We start from the raw sequence: 22,755 nt of genomic DNA on the forward strand, positions 1-22,755 counted from the left end.
CTTGGGCCCAGGTTCTGGTCCCCGGGCAGGTGCCCTTCTACCCCAACCGGGAAGGATCCCCTTCTCCAAGACCCCTGGCAGACCCTGCAGTCTCCACGCCCTGCCCCCACGCCCATCTGCCTGAGCCCCAAGCCTCTTCCTGAGACTTAGAGGCCGGCCCCCAGCTCCCATCTTCCCCCGGACTTCCCTTCTGAAGCACAGGTGAGTGCCCTAGCTTGCCCCCGACCCCATCCCTGGGCACCAGCCACTCCGGGGAAGACCTGCCCAACTTGGGCCCAGGTTCTGCTCCCCGGGCAGGTGCCCTTCTAGCCCCACTGGGAAGGATCCCCTTCTCCAAGACCCCTGGCAGACCCTGCAGTCTCCACGCCCTGCCCCCACGCCCATCTGCCTGAGCCCCAAGCCTCTTCCTGAGACTTAGAGGCCAGGCCCCCCAGCTCCCATCTTGCCCAGGACTTCCCTTCTGAAGCACAGGTGAGTGCCCTAGCTTGCCCCGGACCCCATCCCTGGGCACCAGCCACTCCGGGGAAGACCTGCCCAACTTGGCCCCAGGTTCTGGTCCCCGGGCAGGTGCCCTTCTACCCCAACCGGGAAGGATCCCCTTCTCCAAGACCCTTGGCAGACCCTGCAGTCTCCACGCCCTGCCCCCACGCCCATCTGCCTGAGCCCCAAGCCTCTTCCTGAGACTTAGAGGCCGGCCCCCAGCTCCCATCTTGCCCAGGACTTCCCTTCTGAAGCACAGGTGAGTGCCCTAGCTTGCCCCCGACCCCATCCCTGGGCACCAGCCACTCCGGGGAAGACCTGCCCAACTTGGGCCCAGGTTCTGGTCCCCAGGCAGGTGCCCTTCTACCCCAACCGGGAAGGATCCCCTTCTCCAAGACCCCTGGCAGACCCTGCAGTCTCCACGCCCTGCCCCCACGCCCATCTGCCTGAGCCCCAAGCCTCTTCCTGAGACTTAGAGGCCGGCCCCCAGCTCCCATCTTGCCCAGGACTTCCCTTCTGAAGCACAGGTGAGTGCCCTAGCTTGCCCCCGACCCCATCCCTGGGCACCAGCCACTCCGGGGAAGACCTGCCCAACTTGGGCCCAGGTTCTGGTCCCCGGGCAGGTGCCCTTCTACCCCAACCGGGAAGGATCCCCTTCTCCAAGACCCTTGGCAGACCCTGCAGTCTCCACGCCCTGCCCCCACGCCCATCTGCCTGAGCCCCAAGCCTCTTCCTGAGACTTAGAGGCCGGCCCCCAGCTCCCATCTTGCCCCAGACTTCCCTTCTGAAGCACAGGTGAGTGCCCTAGCTTGCCCCCGACCCCATCCCTGGGCACCAGCCACTCCGGGGAAGACCTGCCCAACTTGGGCCCAGGTTCTGGTCCCCGGGCAGGTGCCCTTCTACCCCAACCGGGAAGGATCCCCTTCTCCAAGACCCCTGGCAGACCCTGCAGTCTCCACGCCCTGCCCCCACGCCCATCTGCCTGAGCCCCAAGCCTCTTCCTGAGACTTAGAGGCCGGCCCCCAGCTCCCATCTTCCCCCGGACTTCCCTTCTGAAGCACAGGTGAGTGCCCTAGCTTGCCCCCGACCCCATCCCTGGGCACCAGCCACTCCGGGGAAGACCTGCCCAACTTGGGCCCAGGTTCTGCTCCCCGGGCAGGTGCCCTTCTAGCCCCACTGGGAAGGATCCCCTTCTCCAAGACCCCTGGCAGACCCTGCAGTCTCCACGCCCTGCCCCCACGCCCATCTGCCTGAGCCCCAAGCCTCTTCCTGAGACTTAGAGGCCAGGCCCCCCAGCTCCCATCTTGCCCAGGACTTCCCTTCTGAAGCACAGGTGAGTGCCCTAGCTTGCCCCGGACCCCATCCCTGGGCACCAGCCACTCCGGGGAAGACCTGCCCAACTTGGCCCCAGGTTCTGGTCCCCGGGCAGGTGCCCTTCTAGCCCCACCGGGAAGGATCTCCTTCTCCAAGACCCCTGGCAGACCCTGCAGTCTCCACGCCCTGCCCCCACGCCCATCCACCTGAGCCCCAAGCCTCTTCTTGAGACTTAGAGGCTGGCCCCCAGCTCCCATCTTGCCGTGGATTTCCCATCTGGAGGAGAGAGAGAGAGAGAGAGATAGAGAGAGAGGAGAGCACCCATCCTCACCCGGACTTCCCTTCTGAACAAGAGCTTCCATCCTGCCCCGGACTTCCAATTTGGACAAGAGAGCTCCCATCTGGACAAGAGAGAGAGACTTCCTGAATCTGTCAGCTCTGAACCAAGTGTGCGGATAAGGCCAGGAACGAACCACAAGGAGATGGGCAGACGTCAAGGCAGAAACACATACAACAAAATGAATAGTAATACACCATCACCAGGCCCTAGCCCTCCTCCAACACCTAGACCTGAACATCAGAAATTGGAAGAAGCAGAAGAAAATAGCCTTATGAATGTCATCATGAAGAAGCTAGAGGCTCGTGTAGAGGAAAAGACAAAAAAATGTGAAGAACACTGTAAACAATTAGAGGAAAGGGCAAACAAATTAGAAGAAATCAATAAAGTCCTGGAAGAGAACAATAAAATACTGAAAGAAAATCAAGAAAAATCAATGAAACAAATGAAGGAAACAGTCCAAGACCTGAAAAGGGAAATAGAAAAAATGAAGAAGACACAAACAGAGGGAATGCTGGAAATAGAAAATCTGAGAAAACGATTGGGAACTTCAGATGCAAGTATAATCAACAGAATGCAAGAGATGGAAGAGAGGATCTCTAGCGTTGAAGATACAATAGAAGAAATAGATTCATCAGTCAAAGAAAACACTAAAGTCAACAAAGTCATGAACCAAAATGTCCAAGAAATTTGGGACACCATGAAAAGACCAAACCTACGAATAATAGGGGTAGAAGAAGGAGAAGAATACCAACTCAAGGGCACAGAAAATATATTCAACAAGATCATAGAAGAAAACTTTCCCAACTTAAAGAAGGAAATGCCTATGAAGATACAGGAAGCCTATAGAACACCAAACAGACTAGACCCCCAAAAAAAGTCCCCTCGCCACATAATAATTAAACAATTAAACGTACAGAATAAAGAAAGAATATTAAGAGCAGCAAAGGAAAAAGGCCAAGTGACATATAAAGGCAAACCTATCAGAATAACACCCGATTTCTCAATGGAGACTTTGAAAGCCAGAAGGTCCTGGACAGATGTAATGCAGACATTAAGAGACCATGGATGTCAGCCTAGACTAATATACCCAGCAAAACTTTCAATCGTCATAGATGGAGTGAACAAGACATTCCATGACAAAGCCAGATTTAAACAATATTTATCCACAAACCCAGCCCTACAGAAAGCACTAGAAGGAAAATTCCAACCTAAGGAAGTCAGATACAACCTCGAAAACACAGGCAATAGATAAAGCCACAGCAGTAGACCCCAACGAAGAAAAGTACACACACATCACCACCAAAAAATAACAGGAATGAACAATCACTGGACATTAATATCCCTCAATATCAATGGACTTAATTCACCTATAAAAAGACATAGGCTTACAGAATGGATACGAAAGCAGGACCCATCTTTCTGCTGCATACAAGAAACACATCTCAAATTCAAAGATAGACACTACCTAAAAATAAAAGGCTGGGAAAAGACTTTCCAATCAAACGGTCTTAAGAAACAAGCGGGTGTAGCCATCCTGATATCCAGCAAAATAGACTTCAAACTAAAATCAATCAAAAGAGATCAAGAAGGGCATTACATACTCATCACAGGAAAGATCCACCAAGATGAAGTCTCAATTCTGAACATTTATGCCCCAAACACAAGGGCACCCACATATGTAAAAGAAACATTATTAAAGCTTAAATCACATATAAAACCCCACACATTAATAGTGGGAGACCTCAACACCCCACTTTCACCACTGGACAGATCCCCCAAATCGAAACTTAACAGAGAAATAAAGGACTTAATTGATGTCATGACTCAAATGGACTTAATCGACATCTACAGAACATTCCATCCTAACAAAAAAGAATATACCTTCTTCTCAGCACCCCATGGAACCTTCTCTAAAATCGACCACATACTTGGTCACAAAGCAAATCTAAACAGATACAAAACAATTAGAATAACCTCCTGTGTTCTATCAGACCACCATGGTCTAAAGTTGGATTTCAACAACAACAAAAACTACAGAAAACCTACAATCTCATGGAAACTGAACAATACCCACCTGAATCACCAATGGGTTAAGGAAGAAATAAAGAAAGAAATTAAAGACTTCCTAGAGATCAACGAAAATGAAGACACCACATATCCAAACCTATGGGACACTATGAAAGCAGTACTAAGAGGGAAATTCATAGCACTAAACGCCCACATAAATAAGCTGGAGAAATCTCACACTAGTGACTTAACAGCACACCTGAAAGTTCTAGAACAGGAAGAAGCAAAGTCTCCCAGGAAAAATAGATGCCAGGAAATTATCAAAGTGAGAGCTGAAATCAATAAAATAGAAACAAAGAGAACAATACAAAAAATTAATGAAACAAAGAGTTGGTTCTTTGAGAAAATCAACAAGATAGACAAGCCCTTATTCAAACTAACCAAAAGACAGAGAGAGAGCATCCAAATCAACAAAATCAGAAATGAAAAGGGGGACATAACAACAGACATTGAGGAAATCCAGAGAATCATCAGGTCATACTTCAAAAACCTCTATTCCACAAAACTGGAAAACCTAAAAGAAATGGATAATTTTCTGGATAGGTACCACATACCTAAATTAAATCAAGACCAGATAACAACTCTGAGATACCACCTTACGCCTGTCAGAATGGCTAAGATCAAAAACACTGAAGACACCTTATGCTGGAGAGGATGTGGAGCTAGGGGAACTCTCCTCCACTGCTGGTGGGAATGCAAGCTTGTACAACCACTTTGGAAATCAATATGGCGATTTCTTAGAAAATTGGGAATCCATCTCCCCCAAGATCCAGCTATACCACTCTTGGGCATATACCCAAGGAATGCTCAACCACACCACAAGAGCACTTGTTCAGCTATGTTCATATCAGCGTTGTTTGTAATAGCCAGAACATGGAAACAACCTAGATGCCCTTCAACTGAAGAATGGATAAACAAAATGTGGTACATATACACAATGGAATACTACTCAGCAGAGAAAAACAATGACATCATGAGGTTTGCAGACAAATGGATGGATCTAGAAAAAATCATCCTGAGTGAGGTATCCCAGACTCAGAAAGACAAACATGGTATGTACTCACTCATAACAGGATACTAGATGTGGAACAAGGATGACTGGACTGCTACTCACATCACCAGGCAGGCTACCTGGAAAACAGGACCCCAAGAAAGACACAGGGATCGCCCAACGACAGAGAAATGGAATGAGATCTACATGAACAGCCTGGACAGGAGTGGGGGTAGTGAAGGGCGAGGGTCGAGGGAAAGAGAGCTTGGGTGAGTGGGAGATCCCAGCTGGATCAAAAACAGAGAGGGAGAACAAGGAATAGGAGACCATGGTAAATGAAGACCACATGAGAATAGGAAGAAACAAAGTGCTAGAGAGGCCCACAGAAATCCACAAAGATACCCCCACAACAGACTGCTGGCAATGGTCGAGAGACAATCCGAACTGACCTACTCTGGTGATGGGATGGCCAAACACCCTAATTGTCGTGCTAGAAACCTCATCCAACTACTGATGGATCTGGAGGCAGAGATCCATGACTAGGCCCCAGGTGGATCTCTGGGAGTCCAATTAGCGAGAATGAGGAGGGTTTATATGAGAGAGAATTGTTGAGACCAAGGTCGGATAAAGCACAGAGACAAATAGCCAAACAAACGGAAACACATGAAATATGAACCAATGGCTGAGGGGTCACCAACTGGATCAGGCCCTCTGAGTGGGTGAGACAGTTGATTGGCCTGATCTGTTTGGGAGGCATCCAGGCAGTGGGACCGGGTCCTGTGCTCATTGCATGAGTTGGCTGTTTGAAACCTGGGGCCTATGCAGGGTCCCTTGGCTCAGCATGGGAGGAGGGGACTGGACCTACCTGGACTGAGTCCACCAGGTTGATCTCAGTCTGTGGGGAAGGCTTTGCCCTGGAGGAGATTGGAATGGGGGGCGGGCTGGGGGGAAGGTGAGGGGGGCGGGAGGGGGGAGAACAAGGGAATCTGTGGCTGATATGTAGAACTGAATTATATTGCAAAATAAAAATTAAAAAAAAAAAAAAAAAAAAAATGTAGCCCGTGTTGTATGTCTTCTGTATGGCACTCTACTATATCTGCATATAACTTGATATGCCTCAGACAGGGCCCTGGGCAGTCAGTTGCGGGAAACAACTTGGGATGACAGTTGTTTAGCTCTTCCTAGAGAGCGCCCCTTTCCTTCAGAAGTCCCCTTATTTAGAGGTGTGCTTCTCTGCCTTGCTGGTTAGGCATTAGAGCTGGCCGACAGCACAAGGCAGCTGGAAGGTGGGTATGGCAGATACCCTTGGCCTTTCACATTGCTGTTTTATAAGGAAGCTTCCATCCGTCGGTCAGCATCCCAGGACCACGCAAAACCAGTTGTTTTTTGTGTAGGGTTGTTTTCTACAGTTATAGGGATAGTGCACCACTCAGCCCTAGAGAACACCTCAAACACTACACATGTGTAAAACTGCATATTTACTTTTACAATTTCCTTAAATAAAATAAGACACTGAAACATCTTACTCCAGGGTTGGAGAGAGGGCTCAGCTAAGACTCTTCCTTGTGACTCTTTCAGAGGATCCAGGTTCAGTTCCCATCACCCATGTCAGGAGCTCACAAGAGCCTTCACTTCAACTCCAGAGGATCTGACATCCTCTTCTGGTCTCTGTGGTCACAGCACACTTGTGTTGCACACACACACACACACACACACACACACACACACACACACACACATATGAAATAAATAAACCTGTAACACTAGGAAAGAAAACTGCCTTCTAACAACATAACCAGTCTCCATGACAAATGTCTGAGGGCAATAGAGGATGCTGAGCAATAAACGTTTCAAAGCTGCCACATGGCTAGGGGCCGAGCTAGTCACTGTCAGGATCAGGGGACCAGGGCTGGTAATGGACTCCAGATGCTTTGACCAGGGTGTGGGGGAACTATGGCTCTGCAAAGCAGGCTGCCACCCTGTCCCCTCTGGACTCCCACTGCACCTGGGTAATGGAAGCACCTAGAGATTTTTTCCTCCTTTGGAGACACTGGGTCCACAGAATGTCTCCGACCCAGGCTCAGAGGCAGCAGCCCCATCCCCCCTTCTCTCTAGAGCAGCACTTAGGCCAGAGAAGCTTCACTTCACTAAGGTGTGGTGTGGTGTGGTGTGGTGTGGTGTGGTGTGGTGTGGTGTGAGCAGGTGTCAGGCGGCTCAGAAGAGCTGATGGGCCAAATCCCCGAGGAAGCACAGATTGGAAAGGGGATCCTAGACTTGCCCAGTGCTCAGTGTCGCTGTGTAGAGTCCAGAGAGGATCACTCAGATTGAGGAGGTGACTTTCTTTCAGATTCTCAATGAGCTGGACAAGGTGGGCCAGAGGAAAGAGAGGGGCCAGGAGCCATGAAGTTTGTGAGGGGATAAAAAGATGGTGGAATCCCAGAGAGCAGAGCAGTGGGCATGTGAGGAGAAGGCCACATCAAACACCCAAGACCAGAGGTTCTGGGGGCAGGCATCTCACACACACACACACACACACACACACACACACACACACCACACCACACACCACACACCACACACACACACACACACACACACACACACACGGGCGGAGTGGGGTGGAGGGGAGGGAGGGAGACAAGCAGACAACATGAAGGGTGGAAGAGAGGCTACTGGAATTTCTGAGGGTGTCACGTGTATAACAGCCAAGGACTGCTGAGGCTCGGCTGCATCCCTCTGCCTCCACCTACAGGGAGGACAAAGGAGCTCTGAGCTGGCACTCATGGAAGACGCTGGCGTGAAGGATGACATCCGTGTTTAACATGTCCCAGCACCAGGGAAAGAACAAAGGAGGCCATTTCTCTCTGAACGGCTTCAGGGGTTCTTAAGAAGAGATCACAGTTGGTACCAGACAGCCCGACCAGAGGCCTGTCCTTCACACTCTGCACACGATTTCACCTCTCTGAGCCTCAGCTTCCCTCCTCTAGAAACAGAAGCAGAAAGCAGGGGCACCGGCCTGAGCCACTGCACAGGGCAGGGAGGGGAATCACTGAAGAGTGGGACATGAGACAACAACGTTAGTTCCCAAATGGGTTTGCAATGTGAAATTATGAGCAGGGCACGATGATCTCCAAGGTACCCCAGTCGCCCATCTGCTACACCAGGGTGGGGATCACACACAGGGAATGGTCCAGAAACCTGATCAGCTAGAGCTCCAGGATTTTGAGGGAGCTGGTACATGGAACAGAATCAAAGATGGCCTCCCTGTAGGCTTGATGAACTTTTCTTGCCCTCAGTCTGGTGCTACACTTAGCACACAACACCTTTACTTATTGGAATGCAGGCCAAAAGCACGTCCATCATGGAACGGGCCAAATGGTGTATTGGGCCAACTGGGTCTTGGTTTAGAAATTTTTCTCTTCTGTGTGATTACCCCCATCTTAAGCCACAGAGTGCAAGAATAGGAACCATGAGGTCTGGTGCTGAGAGCTCCATCTGGCTGGGGGCCAGGAGGTCCTGTGGTGTCTCAGGCCTGCTTGGGCGGCAGGGGTGGTGAATGGTTGAGCCCCTCCCCACACTCCTAGGTGAGCTGGTTACCAGGGTTAGGTTTTCTGGTTAGGATATTCACATTGAGGGGCATGATGGACAGGTCAGACTCAGGAAGCAGCGGAGAGGGAGTGGGAAGACAGCGTGATGAGGATCAAAGCAAGGCTGATCTATGGGATGTGGTGAGGCCCTCTCAACTCCACATTCCCTGGGACTTGGCTTAGTTAGAAAATTAGGAGCACTGTGTGTACTACAGAGGAGCAAAGAAAGTTAGTTATCAAGAAAGCTAGTGATGGGGGAATCTAATGCCTTCTTCCTGGGCACGGGTCACCTGTGGTGTAGGCTAGTTTAGAAATTTGTTCCCCCACAACATGTTACAGTCTCGGTGGGAGCTGTGTCAAAGTCAAGCATGCTGCGTGCTGCCCTTCCTGTGCAGCTTAGCAGGACCGGCTGTATTTGGACCTTGCAGAAGCTGTTCTCCAGCCTCCCTTCCAACAGGAGCTCCCCACATTTCCTACACGGCTCAAGCGTCTGGAAACCCCAAGGAATAGACAGCAGTTAGTGAGGACCAAGGCGCTTCTCAAACGGTGGCCGGGTGCTCCGTTCTCACAGTGACTGGGCCGGGGTATCTCGCCCACACCCTGTTCCCGCTTTGCAGATGCCTAGTGGAATGAGTTACCTGTCATCAGCTATTCTGCTGAGGAGGGGCTCCAGCCATCCAGGGTGGCACTCACAGTGGGCATCCATGAAGACCAGCACGTCCCCTGTGGCCCTGGTGGCCCCCAGCATCCGGGCCCCGATGGTGCCAAGCCTCTTGTTGCTCCTGAGCAACTTCACGGTCTCCAGCCTGGCCACATAGTCACTGAGAGCAGACTTCAGCTGTTCTGGAATTGACAGGGTCCTGTCAATGAGGGGGTCAAGGATGCCACATCAAACAGGACTGTGATGAGCATTGCAGAGGTCAACTCACTTAGAAACCCTAGTGGGAACCAGATTCTGAGCCTCCAATGTGTTACTAAGGTTTGGGATGGCGCACAGTTCTCTCTATTAACCACCAGGGGGCATGAGTGGAAAGCCGGAAGAAGAGAGATCTTGCAACTGATCTCCAAATGAGAGTACACACCTCAAAAAACCACCCGCTCTTACATCTCAGCTTCGGCTCTCATCCAGAGAACCTGTCCAAAGACAGAGGACAATGGGTTAAGAACAGGGTCATGAACCTGCAACTGGTAGCCAACTGAGGTGTTGTCTCAGAAGTTTCATCCCTGTGGCAGGCTGAGTCTGAGAAGAGGAGGGGATGAGAAACCAGTGATGCTTCCAGCTGTGGGCTTCTGGAAGGATGCAAAGGCTGTGGTTTAGCTGCTAGCCAAGGATCTAGATGCCCTCGGGTGGGAAGGGCTGCAGCTGAGGACTTGGGAGGAAGCCTGTCTTAGTTAGGTTTCTATTGTGATAAAACACAATGACCAATAGCAACTTGGGGAGGAAAAGGTTTATTTCATCTTACAACTCTCAGGTCCTACTCCATCACTGAGAGAAGTCAGGGCTTGAATTCACAGCAGGAACCAATGCAGCTCATCAGCTGACAGGAAGGGACAACTGGCCTGCTCTCCGGAGAACTCTGCCCCAGCAGGGACCCAAAGGGACTTCAGATACTTTTATCAACCAGCCCAGCCCACCGCCTGCCCATCAGAATCAACAAACGCTGGCCAAATGTGCCTTGCTAACCCCACACAATTCCAGTTCCTCGAGCTGCTCTGACCCTCTGCGATGGCCAGGCTGGCAAATTCAAGATGGGAGAATCTCAAAAGGCACCAACAGAGGCTCCACCCCTCCCTCCCATCCTCCTTTGTTATAGAAGGGCTGTGCAGACCTCAGCAGGGCTCAGCTTTGTGCACAACACCTCTGCTTTCCCTTGTAGTCAGCGGGGCTGCTAAATGTCATGTCATTGAGGTGAGGAAGAATGGAGGACTTTGACCCCCAAGGAAAGACTAGATCAAGAGTTACACAAATGTGGGCCCTCGGATGATGGCATAACTTCACCTGGCAGCTTGTTAGAGCTATGGATACCTGGGCACAACCCATATCTAGAGACTCCAGGGTGATCCGGTGAAGGTACTGGGGGTGGAACCCAGGGCTTCACTCAGGATAGGCGAGTGCTCTACTACTGAACTGTAACACAGCCCTTTGTTTGTTTATTTGTTTTCTTTTTGAGACTATAATTTAATTACAACATTTCTCCCTGCTATTTTCTCCTCCTAGACCCTCCCATGTATCCCTTCCCATCCTCCTTCAAATTTATGGCCTCTTATTTCACTAACTGTTGTTGCATACTTATATGTATCTGTACATACATACATATTTCTAAATACAACCTGTTGAATCTGTATAATGTTATTTGAATGTATGTTTCAGGGCTGACTGGCACTGAACAACCAGTTGATGAACTGTTCCCTGCAGAGGACCACCTCTCCAGCTCCCAGGTTTCCTCCATTGCCTATAGTTCTTTGTGGACTATTGTGGCTTGGTGGGCTTTTGCCCATCTGGTTTGGCATGTTCATTAGAGGTCTCAATATGTAGCCCAGGCTGGCCTTGAACTCACAGAGATCTGATTGTCTCTGCCTCCAGAGTGCTGGGATTCAAGGTGTGAGCTACCACACCGGGCTCATATTTTTAAAACTTTTTATAGAAGTTCTTTTTAAATTGCCCAAGCTGTCATTGAACTCCATCTATAGTACAGGCTGGCTTTCTCAAACTTGTGAATCCCCTGCCTCAGCTTCCTCAGTAGCTGGGATTACAGTCTCCCACTTCCACCACACAGCCACATTAGTGTTTTAACAAGTCTGTCTTTGGAGCTCAGGAAACCGAAGTCTGAGACCCACTCACTTGGGGTTCAGGCCAGGGCTTCTCTGTCGCTGCCTTCTCTTGATATTTTTTCTTGGCCTGAGCTTCCTGCCCCAGGCAGCACCCAAGCACACCCTACAGTCTGGACTCTGGGCCCAACTCTGCCCCACTTAGCATGACTCAGCTCCGGTCATGTCTCATCTTTGGTCCTCAGTTCCCCATTTGGACAGTAGGTAGGTTTTGCTCAGCACCCAGGAGGCAGTGAGCACCCACGTCAAGACCACCACCTTCTTTAGACACTGCATCTTGGGGAGAGGCTAATAGGGTGTGTAGAGGTTGGGGCCTGGGGAAGAGAACCCCAACAGAATCAGACTGAAGTGACCCTCCCCAGGGGCCTCTTGGGTTTACCCTGTCCTGGGCGTTACCTGTCCCAGGGCTCTTCCTTGTTTGATGATCCCTCTTTTGTGTCCTTCCTTGTTGCCTTACTGATCTCCTCTGGGGTCCTTCAGTAATGAACTACTCACACTGGAGTACATGTTCCCTCTTCACCCGAAGCTCTGCATCTGGGGGAACCTTGCCTAGGGGTTCGAATTCCCCTTCCCCGTCCTTCCCTCTTCCCTTCTGGTCCAAGGCCAGCCCCTCCCAGTGATCCAGGAGCCAACTTCAGTTACCTTGCTGGCTGAGGTCATCTACAAGGATGATCTCCTGCAGCAAGGCCCTGGGTGCTGTGTCCAGGATGCTGTGCACAGTTCTCAAGAGCGTGGGCCAGGCCTCGTCATGGAAGCAGAGGATAACGCTGGCTGTAGGCAGGCCACTTGCAGGATGCTGCTGCAGACACCTGCAGGGGAAGAGTGTTAGTGAGCCTTCAGGAGGAGATGCTGCAGAGAAATCAGACCCCCCCAGACCCCCCCTCACTCCTCAAGCCTGGCTGAGTCACTACAACCACAGCGTCCTTTCAATTCAGTGGCTTTCCTGGGATTTCAAGTAGCCACACAGAGATCCTAACACACACTACAGCATCACTCTCCAACTCTCTTCCTTCAGATCACAAGAACCTGCTCTGCTGAACCCAGCAAGTTCTTTCTACTGGAGGCAGGCTGGTCACATTCACTGAGATGATGGCCCTCAACTGTACCGTGGGAGTGAACAACAATGTCACCACAGCAGGTGAGGGACCTGAAGCTCAGCACAGGGGCCAGGCTACATGACAGAGTCGGAGACACCCTGCCTTCAGAATTCCTAGACCGTTTCTGCTTCAGCCATCCCTGGCTGGATACTCTGACCCCCTCTTTTGCCTACACCCCAGGGGCTGTGTGAGCCCCTCAGCCCTGTGGGGACATAGGGGCTCAGAAGCTGCCTGGCTTGCTGTCCTGGAGTCCACTGTGGAGGAACTGTGATAACAGGTCTGTTGTAGCATGTCACAAAAGGACCCTCCTAAAGTGAAACTTCTTTCTGGGTCCCTCTTCAGAGGGACATCAGAGCTACCAGTCTGGCCCTGGCCCTGTCAGAGGGACACAATCCCCCAATCCTGCTGAGTGTCCTCTGCCTGGTCCCTTCCTCACCAGGGCAGAGGCTTTTAGTGGGCAGGGAAGGAGTGGTGACCAGTAGAGAGACATGGGCTCTAGGAAAGTGCTTCAGACCTCATATGCCTGCATGGGAGTGGGGGTGGGGTGAGATGATCTAACAGGTAAGGGCTAGCCTTGCCTAAGCCTGAGGACTCAAGTTTGATCAGGACCCGAGTTTGATCCCCGAGATCTACATGGTGGAAGGAGAGAACCAACTCCTCACATTGTCTTCTGCCTTCCACATGTGTTTGGGCACACCCCCGTGCCCCACCGTAAATAAAAAGTGTAATTAAAAGATAAAACCAAGAGACAATTTGTTAGTTAATGAATTTCTTTCCACAAAGTTTTTAGCCTCTTACAAGAAATACACACAACAGGACTAGAGATGTATCTCAGTTTAGGGTTCTTGTCTGGTATGTGCAAGGTCCTGAATTCCAACCCCAGGACTGAAAACAAAGTGCAATGAAATGGCATTAAGACACAGAGGAGCCGGGCGGTGGTGGTGCATGCCTTTAATCCCAGCACTCGGGAGGCAGAGCCAGATAGATCTCTGTGAATTCGAGGCTAGCCTGTTCTACAGAGCGAGCTCTAGGACAGGCACCAAAACTACACAGAGAAACTCTGTCTCAAAAAACCAAACCAAACCAAACAAACAAACAAACAAAAAAGACACAGAGGAAAAGCCAGGGAAACAGAAGAATGTATATTCATAAGCCATAAGGTTTTCTAGAATGACTATGAAGTTTGATTTAGAGATTCCCGACAGCCAAGGTTAAAAAAAAAAAAAAAAAAAAAAAAAGACTGATGTTTCATGGAATGATATCTATCTGAGAAGTCACAGATCTGGTTTAGTTTGTAATTTTTTTATTTTGTGATAATTTAAGACTCCCAAGAAGTTGCAAGCATTGTACAGGTAAGTCTGGTATGAGAAAGAAATACATGAGCATAAATTATCAGCTGTAAGTTTTTGATACTCCATCATCAGTTTTGAAGTCATCCCCAGGATAAACAAAATAATCCTCAAGATAAACAAAATAATACTAAAATAACATATGCAGAGGGAACTGCCTTCCCTATAAGGTTTTGGGAGTCATTTCTGTAGCTGGTAAGTGACAGGGCTCCAGGACCCAGCCACAGAGGTAGCAGCCTGCTAGGGGTAGGATTGAGAGCTATACATTGTTTGCTAGTCAGTACCATGTGAGAAGCCAGCGCTGTGTGGGAGCCATGGACCAGGCTGTTCCGGCCCCCATGCCTTTCCAGCCGTGATCGACTTAATCCCACGAATCGTGAGCCAAAATAAACTCAGATATGTTCCTCTTCCTTATAGTGCTTCTGTTAGATATTCAGTCATAGAGATGAGAAAAGTAACCACTATATCCAGTATGCGTAGGGTTTTACAGTGTGTGTGTGTGTGTGTGTGTGTGTGTGCGTGTGCGTGTGTGTCTGTGTCTGTGTCTGTGTCTGTGTGCATGCACACAGTGCACATTTGTGGAGGTCAGAGAACAACTTTCTGGAGATATTTCTCTCCTTCTACCATGTAGGTTCCAGGGACTGAACCTGGCAGCAAGTGCCCTTAGCTGCTACACCATTTTGCTGGCCTTGCTCAATGCTTGGAAGTATTAGTTTCTCCATTTTAAAAATAAGGAGAATTTTTTTCTCCTTGAGCCTAGTGTGAAAAATATGAGCATGAATGCTCTATCAGTTTTGTAAGCCACTGTTTATGTATGTATTTATTATTTAATTTGTCAGTGTTGCATTGAGCTCACTTACTCAGGTAAGTGCTCTTCCACTGAGCTACATCTCTAGCCCTCATCTATTTATTTGTTTGTTTGTTTATTAAGATAGGGCTTACTATGCAGCTTAGGCTAGTCTTGAAGCCCCAGTCCTCTTGCCTCAGCCTCCCCAGAGGTAGGATCCCAGTGTGGATCACCATGGTTGCTTTTTTTTTTGTTTTTTCTTTTCTTTTTTTTTTTTTTTTTTTTTTTTTTTTTTTTTTTTTTTTTTTTTTTGGCTGTCCTGGAATTTGTTCTGTAGACCAGATTGGCCTTGAACTGAAATCCACCTGCCTCTGCCTCCCGAGTGCTGGGATTAAACGTGTGTGTCACCACCACCCGACCAAATACTGCTATTTTAACCAGTGCTCTGCAGCATGGACACTCACTGACTACTTCCATGTTGGCTTTCTCTTCTCCTCATGACAGGAATGCCCACAGATGTCACTCCAGAGCTTTTGGGAGGAACAAGTCCTGTGAGTGCTTAGCATCAAGCCAGGCGCTCGGTAGCGACCCCTTTGGAGAAGGCAGCCTTTCAGTTCTAGCCTCTTTTAGACAACTGTTGCTGTGGATTCCACAGTTGTGAGCTATGAGAGAGCTGGACTGTTGTGCCTCCGACTTCTCTTTGACCTCCCAGGACATTCTCTGTAGCACAGAAGTCTCTGTCACTCACCAGCTCTGCAGATGACCTGGACTTGTCACTTGTTTTAGATTCTGATGGTCTCCTAATGGGGACGACAACGCCCACTTACAAAGGTCACAAAGCCCTAGGAAGAACCACTGTTTGCTGCCATTCATCATCTCAGACACGCTCAACTGTAAGAGGGACCACGAAGGCCCTTTTGGTCTTGGAATGTACTGTTCTTGATCCTTGTTCTGTTTTGTTGTTTCGAGACAGGGGCTCACTATATAGCTCTAACTGTCCTCGAACTCACTCTGTAGACCAGGCTGGCCTGGAACTCACAGAGATCCACCTGCCTCTGCCTCTGCCTCCCAAGTGCCAGGATTAAAGGTATGTATGTGCCACCACCACCTGGCTTTTGTTCTTGATTCTTTAGGGTCCCTTTCCATCAGGTGGACAATCCGAGGAGCAGCAATTTCAACATCAAATTTGATGACCAGGTGTAAGTGTGTTTTCCCTTCACACTGAGAGAAATGGGGAGGAGATGGATGGGCAGTATGAGTGGCTATACCATACAGGCTGACAAGGGTTCTGTGGGTTTGGTGGGCAAAGAATGTAGGACCCCACACAGCCAGGAGGGTCTCCTGCAGCAGTGTGGAGAGGACCTACCTCCTCTCCCAGGGAGACGCCCTCACAGCCTTCAGGATTCACACAGGCCGTGTGGACCACCTCCTCAGGCAATAGGAAGCCAGAAGACCACCATGGAATGTCTGAGTGTATCAGAAATGGCCAGCAGAACTCTGAGTGGCTCTGCCTATGGTGTGTGCGCAGGCCCGGCACCCTCAACACCCCTCGTCAGTGCAGAACCAAATACTGTGACTTAAGCGCTGCCAAAGCCCTGTGACCCAGAGCGTGTTAAATGGTTTTAGGAAGAGCAGGAATCTATTAATTTGCTCCTGGTGGGCAGAGAGTCTGGAGGAGGGGTCTGTGGATGATGCAAACTGTACAGCTCCACACACTGTGGACAGACGGAAGAGGTGTCAAATGTGTGTGAAGTTCGAGTGGGTTTATGGGCCTCTGTGGAGATGGGCTCCATCCACAAGTGGGCATCGAGAGGAGCCCTCACTATGCCCATGACTGGCAGTGCAGTAGAAATAGTGTGACATACCCTGAAGCCAGCCAGACAACACTTTCACTCACCTTGCTCCAAGGCTCTTGGCTGAGAGCATCTTAGCAAGCAGAGAGGAGACCAAGAATGCCCACCACATTCAAACCCTGGACCGTCCCTTCTGAGATTTGGAAAAGTGACATGAAATCTCTGAGGACCACCCTTCCTTCAATAGTTTCTAAGTCAGCTGTTACTTTTTAGTAATTCATCCCCCACCTCCCTTTTTAACAATTCTTTTGATTCATTAGTTCTTCTGAGCATGCAATATACATAACCTCAACTTCCTCATCTGTGAAATGGGGATATGGGAAGGAGCCAGTGGATCACAAATATAAGTGCTTAGTTCATAATAGCTCAGAAAATGCTCATTTCCCGCAAGTCTCTCATGGGTCTGGATACTTCTCTAGGCTCATTTCCTCTGCCCAGTGAGGATACTAGAACTCCATTAGAGGGCTGTGTGAAGCGTTTAAGCAAAGAGACCACTCTGTGCTTTGTCTAGAGCTTTTGCTAACCAGCCGGGCATCACCTAAGTTCGTCACCCAGGTGACTGTACCGGCTGTGCTCTGTTCCCTCTGAGTCTTACAACACAGCAGAAGGACAGATGTGTTCTGGAAATAACCACAGGCATTTCCCTGTGCTCTATCCATTCAGTCCTAGTCCCCACCACTGGGCTGCTGACTGCCCAACACTAGCAAGTGTTGTGCCCAGAGAATACTGAGCCTTAAGACCCCCCTAAGTTCTCTAAAAACCAGTGTCTTTAAAAAGATCCTAGAGCTTATTTAGGCCAACTGCTCCTAGGTGCTCTAACACCTGTCCATGGGCTAACAGCCAGAGCAACAATGACCCAGATCCTATTTCCCTACCCCAAAGGGGCTGCTGTTAACCAGAAGAAATCCATCCCACTCTCCCCAGACCTCCGTGATTTTCAGAAAATGTCAGATGCACAAATTGTTTCTGTGTCTCTCCTGAGTCTTAGAGACTGAGTGTGCAGACAGTCAGGTGTGGTACCTCAGACCTGTAATCCTCCCTCCTGGGAGGCTGAGCCGGGAGGATCATGAGTTAATTGCCAGTGTGTTACACACACACACACACACACACACGCACGCACGCACGCACGCACGCACGCACGCATGCACACACACACACATGCGATTTCGTGTGACCAAATAAGCTCTTCTCTGTCGGGATGTGACCCATAGCCACCATTCTGTGACATCTGAGTTACCCAGTTGTTCTAACCATCCTGGCTTGAGAGGAGAATTTTTCATGTGTGGGCAACGTTCTGCCCTTGACACCTCTTTCATCCTCTAAGAGCTGGGGTGTTTGTCCCAGCAGCCTCAGCCCTAGGAGTGGAGGGCGACATCTCCAGAGCTATGCACTGCACGGTCTTTCAGAACTCCCCAGCAGGCCCGAACTCCGGCTGCCCCAGAGGCAGTCACCGGGAGACACTGCCTGCCCTGGCAGGCCTTCTCTGCTCAGCACCTCATCCCAAGCTCTGCCACAGCTTCCCAGGATCCCCACCAAAACATCCTGTGTGGGTTTGCTAACGCCATGGAGCTTAGATCCAATCACACAGAAAACCAAGCAAGAGCTATACAAGCGCCAAAGGAGACCCGAGGGGGGAAGGTGTGAAGAGTGGAGAGGACAGTTCAGACAGGACAGAGCAGGTCCTTCCCAGCAGGTGCCGCACCTCTGGAAGGGACCAGGCAGGGGAAGGGACTCATGGACCTGGAACTGAGGAAACATATTCCAAAATACAAACTTCATCTATATTTAACTTACCTTACCAAACATGTACAATAACAACAATTTTGTGTTTTGAGATGCATCTTTTCTGAGTCATTTTCAAATCAATTGAACTAATAAGGCCATTGAACAACAGATTGATCCTGCAAGAGATCCCAGGCCAGTCGGTCACTTTGCCTCCTGAAACACCTGTGTGGAATGTGACACAAGTCATTCTTGCCCTGTCTGTGACTTAGCCTTCTTCAGTTTGTTAGTGAGGGAGTAAGTTGCAAAGACCTTGGGATTTTGAAGGTGACCAGGTCCTCATGCTGAGGCCTTGAAAAACATGTGTATTGTTATTATTAAATGGTGGGCCTTTAAAATTTCCATCCACTATCTGGCAATTATCTTACTAACTCCATTTTTAAGTGTCCACCCGCTGTTAACACTGGTACACCTTCTGAGTGGAGCACTGAGAGAGCCTAAACAGAGGACTTTGGACTCGAGCTGTCTCAGGTTTGGAGCCTGCCTTTGCTACTGACATCACCAATTAGCCAGCCCAGGGACACCACCTTTCTCCAGGTCAGGAGTGTGGCCTGAATGCAAAGGGACAGTCCCCATGCCAAGGAGCATTTCAACGCATGCTCGCTGTCTGTATCACACTCTAAGATCTCAGGACCAGATTCTGGTGCATTCCTCCTCTCCCTGCTGCTCCAAGTCCCCCGTGAACTTGGCAAACACATTTGGATGGTGGTTCTGAGGAGTCTGAGTCACTGCATTGTACCAGATGGCCCGGCTGGAACACTAGCCTCCTCCCACCCACAACGCCTGGCCGGGGTAGAAAGCTTTCTGTCAGCTTCCTAAAGCTGTGTTGGCATTACTAATTGATTGCCTGCTCCCACTGCAGCAGTGGAAGTCCACATTAGGTGGCCTTCCATATCTCAGCTCTCATCTCCCCAACCCCCAGTTGCTAGTCTGCGTCCTTCAGTGTATGAAGAACTCTTTGGCGGTAGGGCTAGGGCTGGACCTGCTCCTCTTCTTACTTGTAATAGCTATTAAATAATGTATTTTCAGGGGAGCTGAAGAAATGGCTCTGCACATAAGAGCACTTGTGATTGCAGAAGACCCGGGTTTGGTTCCCAGCACCCACATATGAGGCGATATATTGCGTACCCTAATAAAATTTGCCTGAAGATCAGAGGACAGAAAAAGCCACTAGATTAAACATAGAGGCCAGGCAGTGGTGTTACACACCTTTTGAAAGACCCTAGCCCTTCAGGCTTACACCCCCAAGCCTCAGGAAGAGAGAAACTTCAAGCACCAGGAAATAAGAAACTAAAAATCTAGTTCCCAGGGCAACCTGACTCAGCCACTACTCAATCACCCCTGTAACAATATAACAATGTAAAAAGATTTCTGTTAAGAGATGTGCTCAACTGTGACTGGGATAGTTGCAGGTGTTCCAGGAAGGACCACCGTGACCTGTGTGTAAGCTCCACTCCCGCCCTGATACCCCCCTTGAGGTTTACGTAACTGTACCCCCTCTGTGATCACCCTGTGATCAAGCCATGAAATTGTATGGGAATTGTAATCTTGTGGATTTTGTGAGTTTTTCCTTTAAAAGCCCTTATGGGGCTGCAGTAAGATGCAGCTCTTGCTCTTAGGAGCAGAGTTTGCCCTTCTATATAGAAGCCAATAAATCCTCATGCTGTTGCATCAACTGGACTGGAGTCCGGGTTCTTGGGGCACCCACTTGAGACCCTAAATTTTGGGGTCCAACACTTTAACCCTAGCACCGTCTGGATCTCTGTGATTTCAAAGTCACCGGGACTACATGAGATTGATTCAGTCTAGGAGAGAAACAGCCAGGCAGTGGTGGCACACACCTTTAATCCCAGTTCTTGGGGGTCATATGCCTTTAATCCCAGCACTTGAGATCTCTTGCCTTTGCTACCAATATTAGGGAAGCACACACGCCATTAATCCCAGCACTAGGAAGGAAGTGGAATGGCTGGGTGGAGAAAGGCATGTAAGGTGTGAGGAGACAGGAACTAGACCCTTTCAGCTGGGGACTCAAGGGCTTTCAGTCAGAGGATTCGCAGAGATAGGATCTTGTCTTCCATTGGGACTGAGGATTTGGTAGTGATAAAAAGTTTCTCTAGTGGCTTGTTCTTTTGTCTCTCTGATCTTTCAGCATTTACCCCAATATCTGGCTCCAGCTCCAGGGGATCTGATACCCACTTCTGGCCTCCTCAGGCATATACCAGGCACATATATGGTGCACATACATGCACATAGGCAAACACAGACATAAAATAAATAAATCTAAAAAATGGGATTGTTCAAAGAGTGAAGGAAGACTCTGTTCTTGTTCTCAAGGAGTACACAGTATGAACTGACAGGTGTTAATATCATAAAGCAACTCCAGCATCATGAAAAAAAATCCTAACATTGTACCTTGCTTGTGGGTAATTGGTGGGAATAGCAACTTCCAGGCAAGGCCTGGGGATGCTAGGACCAATACATGGATGGAGAGAAACTCTCAGGAGAGTGGACCAGATGCTCACAGATAGACAGGTACATGGAAAAGGCAGTCTATGGAGTAAGCTGCCTCTGCCTCCTGCCATTTCCCACCAGGGCACACACTCTCTGAGGCAGTAGCACCCTTTCCCAGGGACTCCACGGCGTCCCTTGTCACCTCTGACCCTGGCTCCTTGCTCTGGATCACAGATGGGCACCAAATGGGAGTCATGGGTCTGAACCCTGATCAGAGACCCAAGATGTGTCCTAAAGCAACAGCTCTATCTGCCAGGGCCAGCCTTCCCTGGACAACATCCAGACAAACCTTCCAGAATGTTTATCCAAAGAGTTTGCTCTTCCGAAGTTCAGAGAAAACCAGCCTCGAGAGGAAGCCTCTGAAGAGGCAGAACACCCTGGGAGAGCTAGCTCAGAGCGCTCTGATGTCACTGGGTACCACAATCAATGGGATCTTGTTAAATGTAGGGGCACATCTGCATGGGCCCCTGAAGCCTTGCATTTCAAGCAAACTCCTGAGTGACATGGAAGCCCTGGGCCACAGCTGTAATTGCCCATAGCAGGACAGTAGCCAGGCAAAGTGACAGGACAGAGGAGTTGGACAGGAGTCAGAATGCCTGTTTCTGGGGTGTCAGGGAAGCCAGAGCCTTGGCAAAGGGGTGGGAGTCTCTAATATGTCCCTGTTCTCCAGTCTTGTCCATCCCTCATGTCCTCACTGTAGACTAACCTAAGGCCACTCCCTTAAGTAAGGCGAACATCTCTGTCTTTATACCTAAGAGGACCTTGTAAATGCTCTTGGCTGCTCACATATTAGAGTCACTCAGAGGGTGATTTCCAGCCAGTCCTATTGGAGACTCATCAGGGTTTCACACATTAAAAAAAGTTGTATGTCCTGCCGAGGACACTGGGCACCAGGGTGGGGTCCAAGTCAGTGCTGTTCACGTGCCTCGGTGACATTTGGTGGTTGCCCATTGCAGAGGCGGTTTTCAGAAAACTAGTAACTGATGGAAATGTTTCAGATAATTGGAGGACAGACAATGCAGCTACATCACACAGCAGAGCTGTGTGAGAAAATATGGACCCCAGTGAACCACGTTGCATGGCAGATTATGAGAGAAGACTTTGCCACATCTGATTATTATATGCTATGTATGGATGAAAACAAGCCAAGAGATCTGAACAGAAAAAGTAATCAAGTTAAAAACTGGAAAGCTAACATTGAGCTACTTGGGAGCGATGAGCCACAGAAACAGCTCATTGTTGAAGATCCCTGTGATGGCAATGACTGACTTCTGAGCTGGTGTACCAGCAATGCTTCAGGCCCTGCAAACCTTCCTGTGGAAGACTCACTCACTAGCTGGTCCCGCCCTCCACCATTGGCAGCTCACTCGCCATGCCCAAGGGTGGTGGCACTCCTTAGCCCACACTCCACCTGTCTTTTCAGCTGACTTACCGTATATCTTTAAAATAGTTGTAGGTGGAAGTTAGGTGTACGTTCAGAAGGATAAAAGTATTTGAGTAAGACAGTGTGAGGTGTGGCTAAGCATTCTTAGACTATTTAGACCTCTCACTTTGCCCTAATTACAAAATAGTGGAACAGGCAAATATGGAGTAAGATAGAACACAATAAAGCAAGATTGATCTATGGGGCCAGGTCAGCCTGTGAGCACAGAAAGACCCGGAGAGTCTGGTCTAACTAGAGTGTGTGCACAACCAGCAGTGAGTGGGGCCCTCTGCTTGCCCCACGCCTTCTAACCTAGGCTCTTCTTGTGACAATAACTTCATTCCT

The 22,755-nt window shown here is 49.5% G+C and overlaps 1 protein-coding gene and 1 pseudogene across 1 annotated transcript in view; one reads left to right on the plus strand and one right to left on the minus strand.

Moving 5' to 3' along the window:
- Positions 1-22,755, minus strand: part of Galnt15 (polypeptide N-acetylgalactosaminyltransferase 15) — a 48,480-nt gene that overhangs the window by 18,248 nt on the left and 7,477 nt on the right. Inside the window, exons 2-3 of the mRNA XM_059274069.1 lie at positions 12,251-12,417; positions 9,418-9,622 (exon numbers count right to left, since the gene is read on the minus strand). Coding sequence (XP_059130052.1) covers positions 9,418-9,622; positions 12,251-12,417 — 372 coding nt within the window. The remainder of the gene's footprint in view (positions 1-9,417; positions 9,623-12,250; positions 12,418-22,755) is intronic.
- On the plus strand, positions 12,698-22,323 carry LOC131919799 (low molecular weight phosphotyrosine protein phosphatase-like; annotated as a pseudogene).

This window comes from Peromyscus eremicus, chromosome 9 (assembly GCF_949786415.1).
Source record: "Peromyscus eremicus chromosome 9, PerEre_H2_v1, whole genome shotgun sequence".
Lineage (NCBI taxonomy): Eukaryota > Metazoa > Chordata > Mammalia > Rodentia > Cricetidae > Peromyscus > Peromyscus eremicus.